Genomic DNA, 16,071 nt, shown 5'->3' on the forward strand with positions numbered 1-16,071 from the left:
AAAATAGTTACAAGATTTAGTAATGTCTAATTTACAATGTCTTTCTTGTTCAACATAAAACATTGCTATTTGTTACCTTTTGAAGGTCTCTGCAAAGAACTGTTTGGGTGATTGAGGAATGCATGCATCAGGAAGAGATAAGGTGTGAAGGCCATTGTTGAAGCCAGATGGTCAAAGGAGGGGGAGTGAAGAGACTTAATGAGACTTATCAACGCCAGAGAACCATCAATGCTCATCCATGATTGAGGAAGGGCAGATTGGCGATCCTGAAGTGAAGGCTAGCACCCTTAAACACAAGATAATTCAATAAATCTAAACCAGGTCACGATGACCCTCCTGGAGGGGTTTTGGAATGGAAGAAGCCATCAAAAGTTAACTCCAATTAAAGAGTAACTGGACAGAAAATGACACAGCAAAATCCCTAAACTCCAATGAAAAGAAAGGACTATAAGAACAGTGTGCTTTGCCATGGAACTTTGGGTTCGTCTTGCCAACAACTCCAGGAGAATTGGATCACAACCGACAGAGCCTGGCTCCCCTCTGCGACCAATCTGGCTGGCCATTAGATTGATCCAGACTATGGACTGGTAATGATAACATCGACTGGCAGGACTGTGTGCATGGTGTGTGTGTCTGCGTGTAACTGAAAAGCATATACTAACTGCTGTATTCTCAATAAATGTGGTGTATTGCCTTCTCTCCTATAAAAGATCTTGTGTGATTTCTATAAGCATAACATTTACACTTGAGAAGAATTAAATTCTTTTCTATCAAAATATTCCCCAGCTTGAATTGTATATTGAGATTTTTATTCCTACATTACACATGAAGAAGCTTGAAATGTACACACTTGTAATTCCTTTGGAGCTTTATTATTCTCATTCAGAAAGAAGGCAATGTTGAAGAGATATACTACTCTGTACTTCATTCCACAAAGCTGGAAGAATTCATTACCATTCTGTCACTGTGACTCATCAGAGAGATGTGATTCCAAGGACAGAAAAAGTAGTGCACTTGTGGAGGATAGGATAGTGGGTTCCTGACTTGCACATTGGCCTGCCTGCCCTGTCAATCAGGCTGACCTGCAGCGGTGGACTCTTGCCATTGCCCTTGGGGACTGCCAGTCTCAGGATCCTGATTTCTCATTGGCCCTTCACCATTCTTTTGGTACTGGGAGAGGGCCATGAAACCCCCCTCACTGAGCTTTAGAAAGGGGCCAACAGAACCCTGACATCTACTGACAAACGAGTTCAGTCCAGTATCGCAAGGCGGTGCTTTGGTTTGTAATCCTTCGTGAGTCACCAAACTTGCTGAGTAATTTAAAAAAATGGGTTTTTAAATCAAAACAAAACACAAACCCCCACCTCCTACCCTGGTGTGAATCTGCTCTCATCCACTGGCTTAACTGCAGCTACATTAAATTGGACCAGATGAGGATCTGCAGCTAGATTCACTTCTGAACGTGAGAACGTATCAATTACCATGCTGGAAGGGACAAGTGGCCCATCTAATGCAGTACCTTGTCTCATTACTATAACTCACTGGCTGCTACAGAAAGAAACAGAAGAACAATGAATTAGCCCTTTATGGAGGAAACTTAGGGAATTTCTTCCTAAGCCATTTATCAAAAATTGGGGGTGAGATTTTTCAGAAATCCTTAAGGGATTTGAATGCCCAAGATCCAACTAAAATCAATAGGCTCCAGGGTCACAACTGCATGTCTTTGTCTGACAATCCAGGCCTTAACTTCTAAACTATGGAGAAACCAACACCTGCAACTCAATAACAGAAAAATAATTGAAAAAAACCCAAACCCTTCCCATTGTTTTCAATCACAGAGTGTCTGTGCAAGATTCAGTCCTAAATTAAATTCAATTCAGTCCCTAGCACATTGTCTGTATGGTTATGGAGAAGTGAGTTCAACAGGACTTCTGAAGTTCTCATCGGAAAACTAGATCAAGCTGTTAGAAGACCCTCGAGTCAGGAGTGTTTTTAGACAGTTTTTTAGGCTGCGGGAGCCCTTGAGAGGCCCTTTTGTTCCTGAAGGCCCAATTAGTTAAAAATCAAACTTTGAGTAACTCCTTCAACTGATGTAATTCTTTTCCCTCTGTCTTTTGGAGAATCATTTTCTCTCTAAACTCCACATGGTATGAGAGGCATATTAAACCCTTCAGCTCTATTTCCTCTGAAAATGTTATGGGCCAGCTACATTCCTGCCATCATTCTCCTGACTTTACTGATGCTACAATGGGAACTGTCCAATGCAGTTCAGGAGCAGTGATGAGCATGGGGTGAGTAAATCACTAGGATTGATTTTATTGCTGACTCGGCCACTTGCTCCCTGTGTAACCTTCACCTCAATGTGCTTGTCCACCTCCACATAAACCAGATCTCATAGTGATATTATGCTCCATGATCACAGACTCCCTCAAATCAAAGGACTTCAAAGCACTGCAGGCTCATTAGAGTTGTGTGTGTGCACAGGGTCCAATTATTTTAACAACATATTTTTTTTGGTGGGAATAGATGTCCCCAAATTATGGATTAGGATTCAAGGATTCTAACAATAGTTATTTTGGTGGCCTTTGACAAACCCTTCTCTCGGTCTCTACCTCCCAGAGCTCTTCACTCAGAGCCTGTCCTGGGGAGGGTTGGTTGGGAACTCACTGGCTGCTTGCAGAGTCCCAGGCTCCTGCTTTCCCATCCAGGTAGGAGCGACCTATACAGCAAATAATGCAGCGGTCACACATGTCCCCAGAGATGATGCCCTGAGCCCCAAAGGACACAGAGACACTCTAAGCTAGGCTAGATAAAGTGCATTCCTCCAAGCTGATGGATGCAACTGTTCCCTTTCACACTGCTTCAGTATCTACCTTTAAACTTCAAAATATGTATAAAAGGGAAATGCAAATGTACAAGGAATGAAAATCAAAGAGCCCCAATCTGAAAGGCTGGGAATCACAAACTGAGCACTAGAGTGACACTTGAGACCTTGACATGCATTTTTGAAGTGAATCTAATCTTCAATGTGGGAACATTTAATCCCAGTCAAAATTATTACTACTTTAGTCATTCATCTCATTGGCTGTATAACACTTGATGAGCGTTTGTGAAGCACTTTGAAATGCTTAGATCGGAGGAAGCATCAGGCAACCCACCCTGAATGTTATAATTATACCTGTTTGGCATGGAGGTCAAGGGAGGCACATTCCGGTGAAAGTCAGACGGGGAGCGATTGACAAATGCTTCAGAGGTTTAGGCCCAAAGCCGTACACGGACACTCACTAGTGCAGAGATAGCCTTAGAGTAAAGTAATCATGGCACTTTTCACATCTCAAGTCAAGATGACTGATGCAAAAGCTCTTAGAAAAATCACCACTCAGTCTGGCTTGTCGCCTGGATCTCTGGGAGGAGACGGCAGAGACAGCTACTTTAACTTGGCAGAGATTCCCGAGGAGAAAATCAATGTTGAAACTACCTTTTCCTTACAGCAGGGTAAGTTGTTTGGACTCCCCCCTGCCCCAACCAGGACATCCTCTCTCTCACACGCACACACCCCTGTGCTGCGCAGCCCCAGGATCCCTGCTGCTTGGCAGGGGACAGATGAATGGACAGACATAGAGGCAGACTGATTTTTACTTGCTGTTTCAGAAACCTGCGTTAGAAGCCCAGTCACAGACCCTTTCACTGTGGTTCCTCGAACGTCAATAAAAACGTTGAGTTGTAACTCTGGTCACTGCGGGGTGCAGCAGAGGAGGCTGCACACATGGGAGGAATGTTGGAAGGGTTCGGTATGAGCACAGGAACCACAGTGGTGCGGCTTCACCAATGCACGCCACACAAACAGACAGAGAGCAATGGATTGCACGATTTCCATCAATGAAAAATAAGTTCACGTTACTGCAATCCTCTTGTTCTTCATACTGGAAATTTAGCCACACAAAGAGAGAGGAATATATGCGTGGGGAGGTTGGCCACCGTTTTAACTAACCAGCCGGGGGTTATGGTTCCTGCAATGGCATCAGTCTCTCCAGAGAATATTCATTCACAACCTGGATCTCTGGGTAAACATTCAGAACAACCTCCTCTTTGTCTGCCTCGGCTCCTCCGTGGTCCCTCCTGCCTCACTGGCCTGTTGGACAATAAGTCTGGCTGGGGTTAGCTCAAGTCCTCCCAGACCAACTTCCTTGACCTTCCTGTACAGGAGCCTCAAGTGCTTCATCGGCTTCCTGCACCACCACCCTGCAGACAATAAACCCCATTAGTTGGGACCACTCATGTCAAACACTAACCTGTATCTCCTGAACCCTATTGGATGCTCCCAGATACATCACTAACCTGAGAGTAATTCTTAGACAGGCTCATTCTGGAATTTTTAAATTTTGTTTTCATGATTTCGAGGTCAACTTTTGGGTGAAACATCTTCTCATCTAAGTGTGAACAACGACCAGTCATTGAGAGTCTTGCAATGTGCCTCAACTCCCTTTATTTGTAGTTCTCTCAGTGGCGAGTGGGATGAACTGGGACTGTTCTTACCGTGGGCTGTGAATGCTCAGTGGGGGGTGTTGGCCTGGGAGGACGGGCTGCATTGGGGGATGGGAGACTGGCCTTGAGGAAAGATACCTGAGCATGTAACTTGAGAACCCAGGAATGGGTTAGAGGCCAGGTGACACCTCTGCCCAGGAAGCTGAACAGAGGCTGGGGGAGGAAACACTGGGAGGAGAGAGGGAGTGTTTCAGAACGTGGCTGTGGAAAGGAGGGAAGAGCAGACAATGCTCTGATTCCCCAGTGGGGCTGTGGTGCCCTAGGGACCCCAAGATGGACCTAATTGGGGAGGATCCTGTTGTCTGTGCCCACAAGACCTGTCTTGGACTGTGTTCCTGTCATCTAAATAAACCTTCTGCTTTACTGGCTGGCTGAGAGTCATGGTGAATAGCAGGAATCCAGGGCTGTAGGGCCCCGTGTCCCCCTACACTCCGTGACAGTGAGTATTTACACCTGAGCAGAATTAAATTCTCTTCTATCAAAATTTCTCCCACCTTGAATTGTATACTGAGATTTTGATTCCTACACTGCACATGAACAAGCTTAAAATGTACACACCTGTAATTTCTTTGGACCTTTATTACCCTCATGTATAAAGAAGGCCATGTTACAACGAATCTAAGGAGAAGTCAATAGTATTGGCTTGTATTTCTGTTTCTGCAACTGACCCCAGGTGCCCTTCACCTCAAACTGCCTCTTTTTCTAGGCCCATCAGACAGAGTAAGGATGTTTAAGTGGGAAGTTCTTCAGTATCCTCAGAACTCAAGATTTCAAAGCCCCTCACAAACACTCCCTCATGTTTCACACACGAAAAGGGTCGTGTTCTTATAACATTAATCCATTCTTGTGGGGATTAGACACCTCTGCACTGAGTCACACAGTGCAGTCACTTTACACAAAATGGAGGCCAAGATCTTGAGTGTCATTCCCTTAACCAGGTCATGATTGAAGGCCACACAATGGAGAAAAATGGCTCCCTGCTTCCTAGCAAATTTAGAATGAACTGCCTCATGTCCCTAATCACCATCAGCATGAATTGAAAGGACAAAACTGGATTCCTTTCATGACACCCACTTGGGCTATGGATGCTGTCCAGAATCGCCTTGACATTCATTTTCACTGCAGTACCAATAAAGTCATTGGAATGAAGTTGGCTTAAACTATTTTAAGATGAAAGAGCTGAAGACTGCAATGTGCATGTCACACCCTCTGAGGCTGAGATTAACTCACTGACCACCAATGCTGAGGAAAACAGCTCCATTAAAAGGAGGACTCATGAAGGCAATCAAATTTGTTTGGTAACTAATGAGGACCTCCTCCACAAACAGCATCTCAGATCCTCCAGGCACTCCTAGGAACTGTATAAAAGTGCTCACCACTCAGCACTCTTCTAAACACTTCTCCAGACTTCATCTCCTCGGTGAACTGGGTAAGTCCAGTTCCACTCAATCTCTTTCTAACCCCAGAGATAACACAGTAGGGCCTCTTTTCATTTAAGATGGAATCTTGCATGTTCTCGCTGTGATTTTTATCAGGGATCACGGAGATCTTCCATAACTATCTTGTGTCATTAGTAAGTTGCAGGTGCTGACGGATTCATGAGCTAAAGCTAAAGGAGAGACTTGAAGAACAATTGGGAAACATATTACCTATTAACTGGAAATAGATTTAGGGCACTGAAATCTTTTCAGTAACTTTAGAAAGTACCTTAACCATTTTTAACTTAGCTGGATTTGGAAGAAACTTTCTCAGGTTAGTCGAGAAAGATCCAATTCAGTAGTCTTCTACTTTATTCTGTACCAGCTGTTACGCCTCAGTACTGGAGACAAGAGACAGATGAAGTTGACAAGTGGAGTGCTCCGGTTGAGTAATTCCTATGTTCTCCTGAACAGAAATACCCATTGAAGGTGCTTCTCCTGAGATGATGTAATTTCATGTCGCTCTTATTCCAGTCTGTGTTTTACAGACAAAGTCATTGAGAGGGGCTCAAAGGGACCGGTTGGGAGGGACGCTTACTGCAAGTGGACAAATGGACAAGAGAGGTAGAAAGACCAAATAGGAACAAATACAAAGAGACTAACTCCACTCCTCCTCTCTCTCTCGGGCCCCATGCTGACCTCACTACCATTGTAACCGAGCTTTGAATCCTTTCTTCCACCAGCACTTCTACCTTCTCTTTACTCTCATCCCTCTTGTGTGTTGCAGGTTTACCTCCACCCCAGAAAGATGACTGTCTCCAGCCTGTGGTATCCAGAATGCGGGGTGGCCCGGCCTAGTCCAGTTACTGGCAGCTCCAACGAGCCATGCGTTAGGCAGTGCCCTGACTCTGAAGTGGTGATCAGACCCTCACCGGTTGTTGTGACCCTCCCTGGACCAATTGTCAGCAATTTCCCTCAGCAGAGTGAAGTAGCAGCCGTAGGAGCACCTGTGGTGGGAGCTGGTTTGGGGGGCTCATTTGGTTGGGGGGGATTGCACGGCTATGGAGGCCTTTACGGAGGGTTGTATGGTTTAGGGAGATTAGGTGGTTATGGTGGCCATTACGGTCATGGGGGATTATTGGGCCACGGGGGATACTCTGGTTACTCAGGTCTTTACGGTTATGGGGGATTGTTGGGCTATGGGGGACACTGCGGTTACCCGGGCCTTTATGGTTACGGGGGATTATGGGGATATGGGGGATATGGCCGCAGGTCTCTTGGTGGATATTGTGGGCCATGTTAAACCCAGCAGGAACACCCACAGAAGAAGGAAGAACCAGGAAATGAACAGCAAGATACAGATTCACCCCTGAGCTTATGGGCATGGCTTTCAGAAGTGCTGGGCAAACAGGGCTCCAGCTGAACTCAGTGGGAGCTGTGTGTGCTCAGCACCTTGGGCTGACAGCCATGCTGCATTTCTAATGTTACGCTTTAGGACTCTTTCTGCCAAGGCTTTCCCACCCGCGTGCTGATTCTCGCTTTCACATGTGGACTCATTCTGAATTACATGCAGGCTGTTTACACTGACCCCGCAAGGTGAAGGACCAGCAGCCTTCAAATAGGCACCGTTTATGTTTAGTATCACTTTAAGTCCCATTTAGGCACCACATTTTCTACCTTTCCATCGGTACGTACCTCTAGGGGCTCACTTTGATCTTTGCTCTGGCCAGATGTCTAATGGAGAAGCTGCCTAGTCTCTGCTTTTATTTTGCTTCGTCTCATTGCCCACCAACTGGAATAAAACAAAGAACTTATAATGGTTACAAAGGGGACTTCTTTGTCAACCTCTGCAGCTGCAACAAAGCAAACAGATCTTCGTGTCTGAAATAAGCCCCACTGAGGTGTGTGATGGGTCGCAACTCTTCTTGAAACACTGGAAATACATTCTTTCTGCTCTGTAGTATTTCTTCCTGAAACTGTGTACTACCAATTTCATTTGCATTAAAAACTCTACTGCATCATAATATCGGTCTTCTGGTTCTCCTTGTTCCTCCCTCCTTGCTTAAACAATCGTGTTGGACGAAATTCCTCCTTGTGTCGCTGGCACTTTCAAAGCCCTGGTAGGTAAAGTCTTTTTCTGCAAAGACTTAGGGACAGATTTTCCCTTCATTTACGTTCCCTTTAGTTTCAAGAAGATCAATCATATGATTTGTGTTAAGAGTCTATGAGAGTCTTTGCAGGTTTTCATAAGGAAAAGAAAAGTGGCCACAAGATCACATACTTCAATGTAGGTCAACGGTGACAGACTCTACCTCATAGTGGGAGGGCCATGAGGACCCACCCCCAATGTGGTCCCACTCCTGCCCCTCCTATTCCCCAAAGCCCCGACCCCTGGCCAAACCAATGCTGGAGCCAGAACAGGGAGCCCATCCCCCCAGTTGGGGGGGCTCGAGAGCAGACCCCAGCCTGCAGCCCCTGATCCCGCACCCCATCCATGGCAGATGGCAGGCTCAAGGTTCCCCACAGTTGCCTGTGTGCTTCTTACTCTGACCCTGCTCCTGCTTCTGGCCCAGACGAGGATAGAGTCTCATGGGTAAGAGGAGGGGCGGGGAGTCAGGCCCACATAAAAAGTAGACCTGGCCCAGAGTGGTTCCTGGCCCCCCTTCCGCTTCCCCTTCCCCTTCCTCTTCCCATTCAGTTCCCCCAAACACACGCAACTCTTCAAAAGAACTCAGTGGCAAAAACAAAAGTCAGTGTGTCTGCTTGACACCTCCTTTGCATTAACTTTATGCAGCTGCTGTTAGAAAGTTAACAGGCAGAAAGAAACGGTCCATATCCATGGAGAGGAGATCACCTGGCTGAATTCTCATTGACACTAAAGCCTTTTGACAGTGCTCTGGCATGGGAAAGAGGCACTCAAGTCAAGGTAGATGTAGGTAACATCCACCTTATGGCCCCTGCCTTATTTGCATTTTACAACGTGGTGTAATACCTATTGTGTAGTTGAGAATCAGGGCCAGTGTGGTGATAACAGAGGAAACCCATAACCAGGAAGGCATTAGACGAAACCGATCAAGGGTAACATGGCAAACATGAGGAATGTTTGCAGAGGTGCTGATGAAAAGCAGCTCTCTCATTATTTCACATGGAGTTTGGTGCACTCAACACTGTTCAAAGCCAGGCCTATGGGATCAGAGGTGAATCTGTATCTTACCGTTCATTTCCTGCTTCTTCCTGTTCCCATGGAGATGCCTGGTGGGCGCAATGTGGTTTACAATTTCCATTTAGGTCCCGATGACCCCATCACAATCCCCCCAGCCCTGTTTTCCCCAAAAACCATATGGGCCCTTGTGACCATGGAGCCCGTCCTAACCGTATTGGCCTCCATAACTGTATAATCTCCCATAGCCACTAGGACACCGGTTACAATATAATCCTCCATAATGTTATAAACCTCTATCAGCACATATGACCCCATCGCCACCTCCAGTGTCAGCTGCACCTGAGGATTCCACTCTGCTTTCCTGAGGGAAAGAGCTCAGAATTGCTCCTGGCTTGTTACAGCTGTTGTGCACGGTGTGTGGAATGTCCTGTCTCTAAGAAGTATAAATTTATATATCCCCAGCTCCTCTGCCTTGCCCCAGCCTTTCTTCACTTAGGTACCCTGCCTCTAGCTCCCTCTACATCTTAACGACAGGATAATTTTTGGGACAAAGAGAGTAACAAGGATTCAAAAGAGCTCGTTAGGTCCCTCAATCTTTCTTTCTTGCTTTCTTTCAAGATCTTCTTGCTTCAGAAACACGTGCAATGACATTCCACACACCGTACACAACAGCTGTAACAAACCAGACATAAGGCAGTGCGCTGACTCTACAGTGCTGATCCAATCGCCACTGTCATGTCCTTCCCAGGAGCAATTCTCAGCTCTTTCCCTCAGGAAAGCAGAGTGGAATCCTCGGGTGCAGCTGACACTGAGGTGGTGATGGGGGCACATGTGCTGATAGAGGTTTATAACGTTATGGAAACAACTACAAATAGAGGGTGTAAAAGTGCATTGCAAGATTCTCAATGGTTGATCATTGTTCACACTTAGAGGAGAAGATGTTTCACCCAAAGTTCACCCCAAAATCATCAAAACAAAATTTAAAAAATGCCAAAATGAGCCTCTCTAAGAGTTACTCTCAGGTTAGTGATGTATCTGGAAGCGTCCAAGTACGGTTCAGGTGATACAGGTTACTGTTTGGCATGAGTGCTCCCAACTACTGGAGTTTATTTCTGACTCTGCCAATCGATCCCTGTCTGACTTTCACCTGAATGTGCCTCCCTTTACCTCCATGGCAAACAGGTATAATTATTACTTTCAGGGTGGATTGTCTGAGGCTTCCTCCAGTCTAAGCATTTCAAAGTGCTTCACAAACACCCATCAAGTGTTTTACTGCCAAAGAGATGAACTACTAAAGTAGTAATAACATTTTACAAGGATTAGATATTCCAACACTGAAGACTTTGTCTGTAAAATGTCACTGCAGTGCTCAGTTTGTGATTCCCAGCCTTTGAAATAGGGCTTTTTGATTTTCCCTCCATGTCCCTTTGCATATACCTTTTCTATATATATTGAAGTTTAAAGGTAGATATTGAACCAGTGTAAAAGGGAACAGTTCCATCAGCTTGAAGGAATGCACTTTATCTAGCCTGGCGGAGAGACACTTTGTTGGGAATGTCTCTCTCTCTGCATACACGGCAACTCTACCCCCTGCTGCTCAGATCCAACATATAGTGAAACCAATGGGAAGCATCAGGTACTGCATCCACCCATGAGCAGCCAAGAGAAGTGAGTCTTGTGAGAGATATCAGCTAATAAAGCAAAGGAAGAAGCACAGCACTGACAATTAAGGATTCCTTCTTCAAACGATCAGAGAGCTGTGGGATGAGACTGGATTAATTGGAAGTCTGACCAACCTAGTGCATCCTGTAAGAACCGTCTCTCACACAAAGCTTTTCAGCCAGAATTAGAATAATTTTTAAATTGGAAAATACAACCCCACCAGGATTTCCTCTAACCTGAACAGCATGAAATTCTTTCCCTCAGCTGTAAGGCACAGAACGCCATTGAAGTCTGGGGAACTCTACTCATGTCCACTGGTTCGGTATCTGCCTCTTGAGCTTTGTAAAGGAATGTTTACTAAAGAAAGGGAAATTCAAAGCTTTACTGAATGAAAATCAAACACTCCCAAATTCGGAGCCTGGGAATCATCGACTGACTATTGGCATGACATCAGAAACCTTAACATGGATCTGTAAGGTTCATTTAATCCAGCGTTTCTCTAATGAGGCCACCAGCGGATTTTTTTACAGCTACGTCAGCCTCAGGAAAGAGGGAGCCCGGGACCCTGCAGTCAGCTGCTGAGTTCCCAACCCACCCTCCGCAGGACAGGCTCTCAGTGAAGAGCTCTGGGAGGCAGGGACAGAGAGACGGGTTTCTGAAAGGTCACCAAAAAAATTGTTGTGAGAACTCTTGAATCTTAATCCATAATTTGGGAGCATCTAATCCCACAAAAAGAATCTGCTATTAAAATAATAGAACCCTGTGTGCACATACAACTTTAATGAGCCTGCAGTGCTTTGAAGTCCTTTGATTTGAGGAAGCCTGTGATCATTGAGCATAATATCACTATGAGATCTGGTTTATGTGGAGGTGAACAAGCACATTGAGGTGAAGGTTACACAGGTTGCAACTCACAGAGTCAGTAATAAAACCTAGTCATAGTGATTACTCACCCATGCTCACCACTGCTCCTGAACTGCATTGGACAGTTCCCATTCAAGGCTTCTGAATATCCCACTGCAGCATCAGTGAAGTCAGTAGAATGATCCCAGGAATGTCGCTGGCCCGTAATGTTTTCAGAGGAAAGGGAGCTGAAGGGTGTATTGTGCCCCTCACATCGTGTGGAGTTAGCAAGAAAATGATCCTCAAAAAGATGTTGGTGTCACTAGGCATAAATCTAGGTAACTCGGGGGGGTGGTAAACCACAAGTGTCAATGAAGCCCTCCTGCTGGAGGCTTCAATGAACCAATGTTCCTCCATGTTAAACACTTTGTGTAACCTAGTGTAACCTAATATGTTAAGAGCTGTAAAATGTAGTGTTAGCAGTTAGTTTTCGGTTGTAACAGTCAGTTCTCTGCTGTAATACGTTAAAGCTAGGCTAAAGCACGCTCAAGGCTGTTTTAAGATACTGTATACATGTCTCAGCAGTGGAGAGCGGGGAGGAAGGGGGAAGACAAAAGATTGAATGAGAAAAGATACTGCAGCTGGATGGGAAAGGAGGGGGGAGTGAGAAATCAGCTAGTCAGCAAGAAAGTTTTGTAGTAAACAACTGTGATATAAAAGGAAGAAACTGCTTTTTTTAGGGGGGCAGGATTTGAGATTTTCTCCCTTGCACCTTATTTGAGCTTGGTTTGCTTCTCCACCCTGGTGTGTTTATTGGCATGGCACACCAAGTGACGGACGCACCCCCCCCACCCGCCCGCTGTTGCTTGGCCTCAGGCAGTTATCTGCCGGCAACAAAGACAAAGGGAAAAAATCACATCACTTGAAGGAGTTACTCAAAGTTTGATTTTTAACTCATTGGGCCTTCAGGAACAAAGGATCTCTCAAGTCCTCCAGCAGCCGAAAAAACTGTCTGAAAAAATTAAGGACTCACGGGTCTTATAATCCATTTAATTTATTCTACTGTGTGAACTAGAGAACCCTATTCAAGTTGCTCTCTCCATAACCATTGAGGCTATCTGCTAGTGATCCTTTTTACTTAGGACTGAATCTTGCACAGACACTCTGTGATTCTTAAACATGAGAAAGGTTTGGGGTTTTAAATTTTTTTTTCTCTTATTGAGTTGCAGACATTGTTTTTTTCGTGGTTTATAAGTTAAGGCCTGGATTTTCAGAGCAAGACATGTATAATATTTGGCACACTACAGCCTGATGATTTTAGTTGGAACTTGGGCATTCAAATCCCTTAGGGATTTCCAAAAAATCTCACCCCCAATTTTTGATTTAGGGTTCAGGAAGAAATTCCCTACATTTCCTCCATAAAGTGTTCATTAATTCTTTTTCTGCTTTCTTCTGAAGCAGACGGTGAGTGATACTCATTGAGATAACATATTGCATTAGATGCGCCATTTGTCTCTTCTAGCATGGGAATTGCAACAGTCTCGCTTTCAGAAGTGAATCTAGATGCAGATCCTCCTCTAGCTTAATTTAGTGTAGCTGCAGTGAAGCCAGTGGATCAGAGCAGATTTGCACCAGGGGAGGAGCTGGGGTTGTGTTTTGTTTTGATTTAAAAACCCATTTTTCTTTATTCATCAGCAAGTGTTGGTGACTCGCTGAGGTTTACAAACCAAAGCATGGTCTTGTGATACTGGACTGAACTGCTGTGTCTGTCAGTAGATGTCAGAGGACTGTTGGCCACTCACTAAATGTTAGGGGAGCTTTTTTGGTGGCCTTGTGCCAATACCAAAAGGATGGTGAAGGACCAATGAGAAATCAGGGATCTTGACTGACTGTCCCCAGAACCAATGATGAGAGCCCAACACGGCCTACCAGCCTGATCGACAGGGCAGGCAGGCCAATGAGGGAGTCAGGAGCCCGGGGTCCCGTCCTCCGTGTGAGCTGGAGCTGCCTCAGCCAGCGCGGGCCCAGCTAAGGGGAGAGCAGCAGCCAGAGCTGAGCTGAGCGGAGCCGCAGCAGCCTGAGGGGCCAGAGGAGCAGCCCAGAGAGCAGAGCTGAGCTGGAGGCAGAGCCGCAGCCAGGCTGGGGCAGAGTGGGGCTGGGGCTGGGGCTGGGGCTGGGGCTGTCCGGAGCCGGGTGCGGTGAGCAGCTGGGTGAGTGGGGGGGACCCTGGGCAGAGGGTCCAGCACAGGGAGACGCCACCAGCCAAGATGGGGATCATGACATTGACGGGGGCCTGATGCTGGGAAGAAGGGTCCTGCCACCTGGAGCCCGAGGGCGTGTGGGAAGCGCCAGAGCAAGTGTCCGACCCGCAGCGTCCCTGCAGCACGGCCAGGGACTGGGCAGGGGGAACAGACTGTGAACTGCCCTGACACTGCAGAGACGGCTGTGTGTGGTGTCCCTCAGCCCACAGGGTGGGGTGACTTGCTCCTTTATCCTGTCCATTATTCCTTATTATTTATTAGTTGCTGTTTAATAAATCATATTTGCTCTGAAGTACATGTGCCGTAGAACCTCAGCGCTACGGACACCTCGGGAATGGTGGTTGTCTGTAACTCTGAAATGGTCCGTAACCTGAAGATGTTACGGAATTCAGCCACTGCTGAATTGGGGCTGCAGCCATTGGGGGTGGAAGCATCCAGTGTGAGGAGAGTACCCTGGAGTGGGGACAGCTGAGCCCCTGACCTAAGTGACCGTGAGAAGATTAAGGATGGAGCCCCACCAGGATTTCTAGTCCGAGCCTTGTCAGGGTTACAAGGACAGTGGAAGAGGAGTCCTTGAGGTCAGGCAGGCCTCTGGGAAAACAGAGTGGGAATTAGGACTCAGATTCATTCATTAGTAAATTCAAGCGGGGTCCATATAATCTGGTAAAGTTCCCCATAGAGGTGGGACCATCTCCTACTAACATATAGGTTATATCCTAACAAGGAATCTTGTATTATTAATGCTATCCCAGCCATGTTCTTTGCACTATTTTTTTAAAGGACTGGAAATTCCAAGCATTAATGATATACATTTTACATATTTATATCTCTTAGAGACACGATATTTTTAGGACAAAGAGAATAACAAGGATTCAAAAGAGCTGGTTGGGTCCCTTCTTTCTTTCTTTCTTTCTTTGTCTCTCTCTGCATTTCTCTCTCTCTGCTTTTCTCTCTTTAGGTCTCTACATGACCTCAGTTGCAATAGGAGCTAATCAAACGGCCGTTCTTATGTTCATGTTCTTAACCAAATAGGTAACCAAGGTGAGCACACACCAGACCTTTGGGGTTTTAGGGCAGATTCTTAAAAACAGAACTTGATTATAAAGAAAAAAGTAAAAGAAGCACCTCTGTAAAATCACAATGGAAGGTAATTTTAAAGAGTGATAAGATTTAAAACACAGAGGATTCCCCTCTAGACAAAACTTGAAAGTGACCAAAAAAAAAACAGGAATAAACCTCCCTCTTAGCACAGTGAAAATTCACAAGCTAAAACAAAAGATAATCTAATGCATTTCCTTGCTATTACTTACTATTTCTATAATATCAGATGTATCATTTCAGTAGGAGCTGGCTTCCTTGCTTGGTCTCTCTCTTTGTCTCAGAGAGAACAACACCACACACAGCACAAAGCAAAAAACCTTCCCTCTCAGATTTGAAAGTATCTTCTCCCCTTACCGGTCCTTTTGGTCAAGCATCAAGCAGTTATCTGAGTTTCTTAACCCTTTACAGGTAAAGGAGGGATTTTATGCTACCCTTAGCTGTGTGTTCATGACACAAGGTCTCTGCCACACAGGAGAGTGGAAGGGGAGCCCTCAAGGTCAGGCAGCCGCTGGATAAAGGGAGTGGGAAGCGATGACTCAGATTCTCAGCTAGGCAATTCCACTGGGGAAGCTTATCAACCAGGAAAGTTCCCCATGACCTTGAGACCATCCCCTACTCATATAGAGGTTACATCCTACCAAGGAAACTAACATTATTAATGCTATCCCAGCCAACTTCTTAGAGACAGGATAATTTTTGGGACAAAGAGAGTAACAAGAATTCAAAAGAGCTCGTTAGGTCCCTCAATCCTTCTTTCTTGCTTTCTTTCAAGACATCTTGCTTCACAAACACGTGCAGTGACATTCCACACACCGTGCACAACAGCTGTAACAAGCCAGACATAAGGCAGTGCACTGACTCTACAGTGCTGATCCAATCACCACTGTCACGTCCTTCCCAGGAGCAATTCTCAGCTCTTTCCCTCAGGAAAGCAGAGTGGAATCTTCGGGTGCAGCTGACACTGGAGGTGGCGATGGGGGCACATGTGCTGATAGAGGTTTCTAATGTTATGGAGGATTATACTGTAACCGGTGTGCCAGTGGTTATGGGAGATTATAGTGTTATGGAGGCCAATACG

General features: G+C 45.7%; 1 protein-coding gene across 1 annotated transcript; it reads left to right on the forward strand.

Annotated features, from left to right (window-relative positions):
* The first annotated feature begins 5,936 nt into the window (after nt 1–5,936).
* On the forward strand, nt 5,937–7,266 carry LOC115635594 (claw keratin-like). The gene is made up of 2 exons (XM_030534623.1): nt 5,937–5,974; nt 6,751–7,266. Exon 2 carries the CDS (start codon nt 6,772–6,774, stop codon nt 7,264–7,266), a length of 495 nt encoding a protein of 164 aa, XP_030390483.1. The 5' UTR covers nt 5,937–5,974; nt 6,751–6,771.
* Nucleotides 7,267–16,071: the final 8,805 nt, after the last annotated feature.

This window comes from Gopherus evgoodei, chromosome 1, assembly GCF_007399415.2.
Source record: "Gopherus evgoodei ecotype Sinaloan lineage chromosome 1, rGopEvg1_v1.p, whole genome shotgun sequence".
In the NCBI taxonomy this organism is placed as follows: Eukaryota; Metazoa; Chordata; order Testudines; family Testudinidae; genus Gopherus; species Gopherus evgoodei.

Bases quoted from the DNA above. Each gene is read 5' to 3' on its own strand.
- LOC115635594 (XM_030534623.1), top strand. From the start codon at position 6,772: ATGACTGTCTCCAGCCTGTGGTATCCAGAATGCGGGGTGGCCCGGCCT.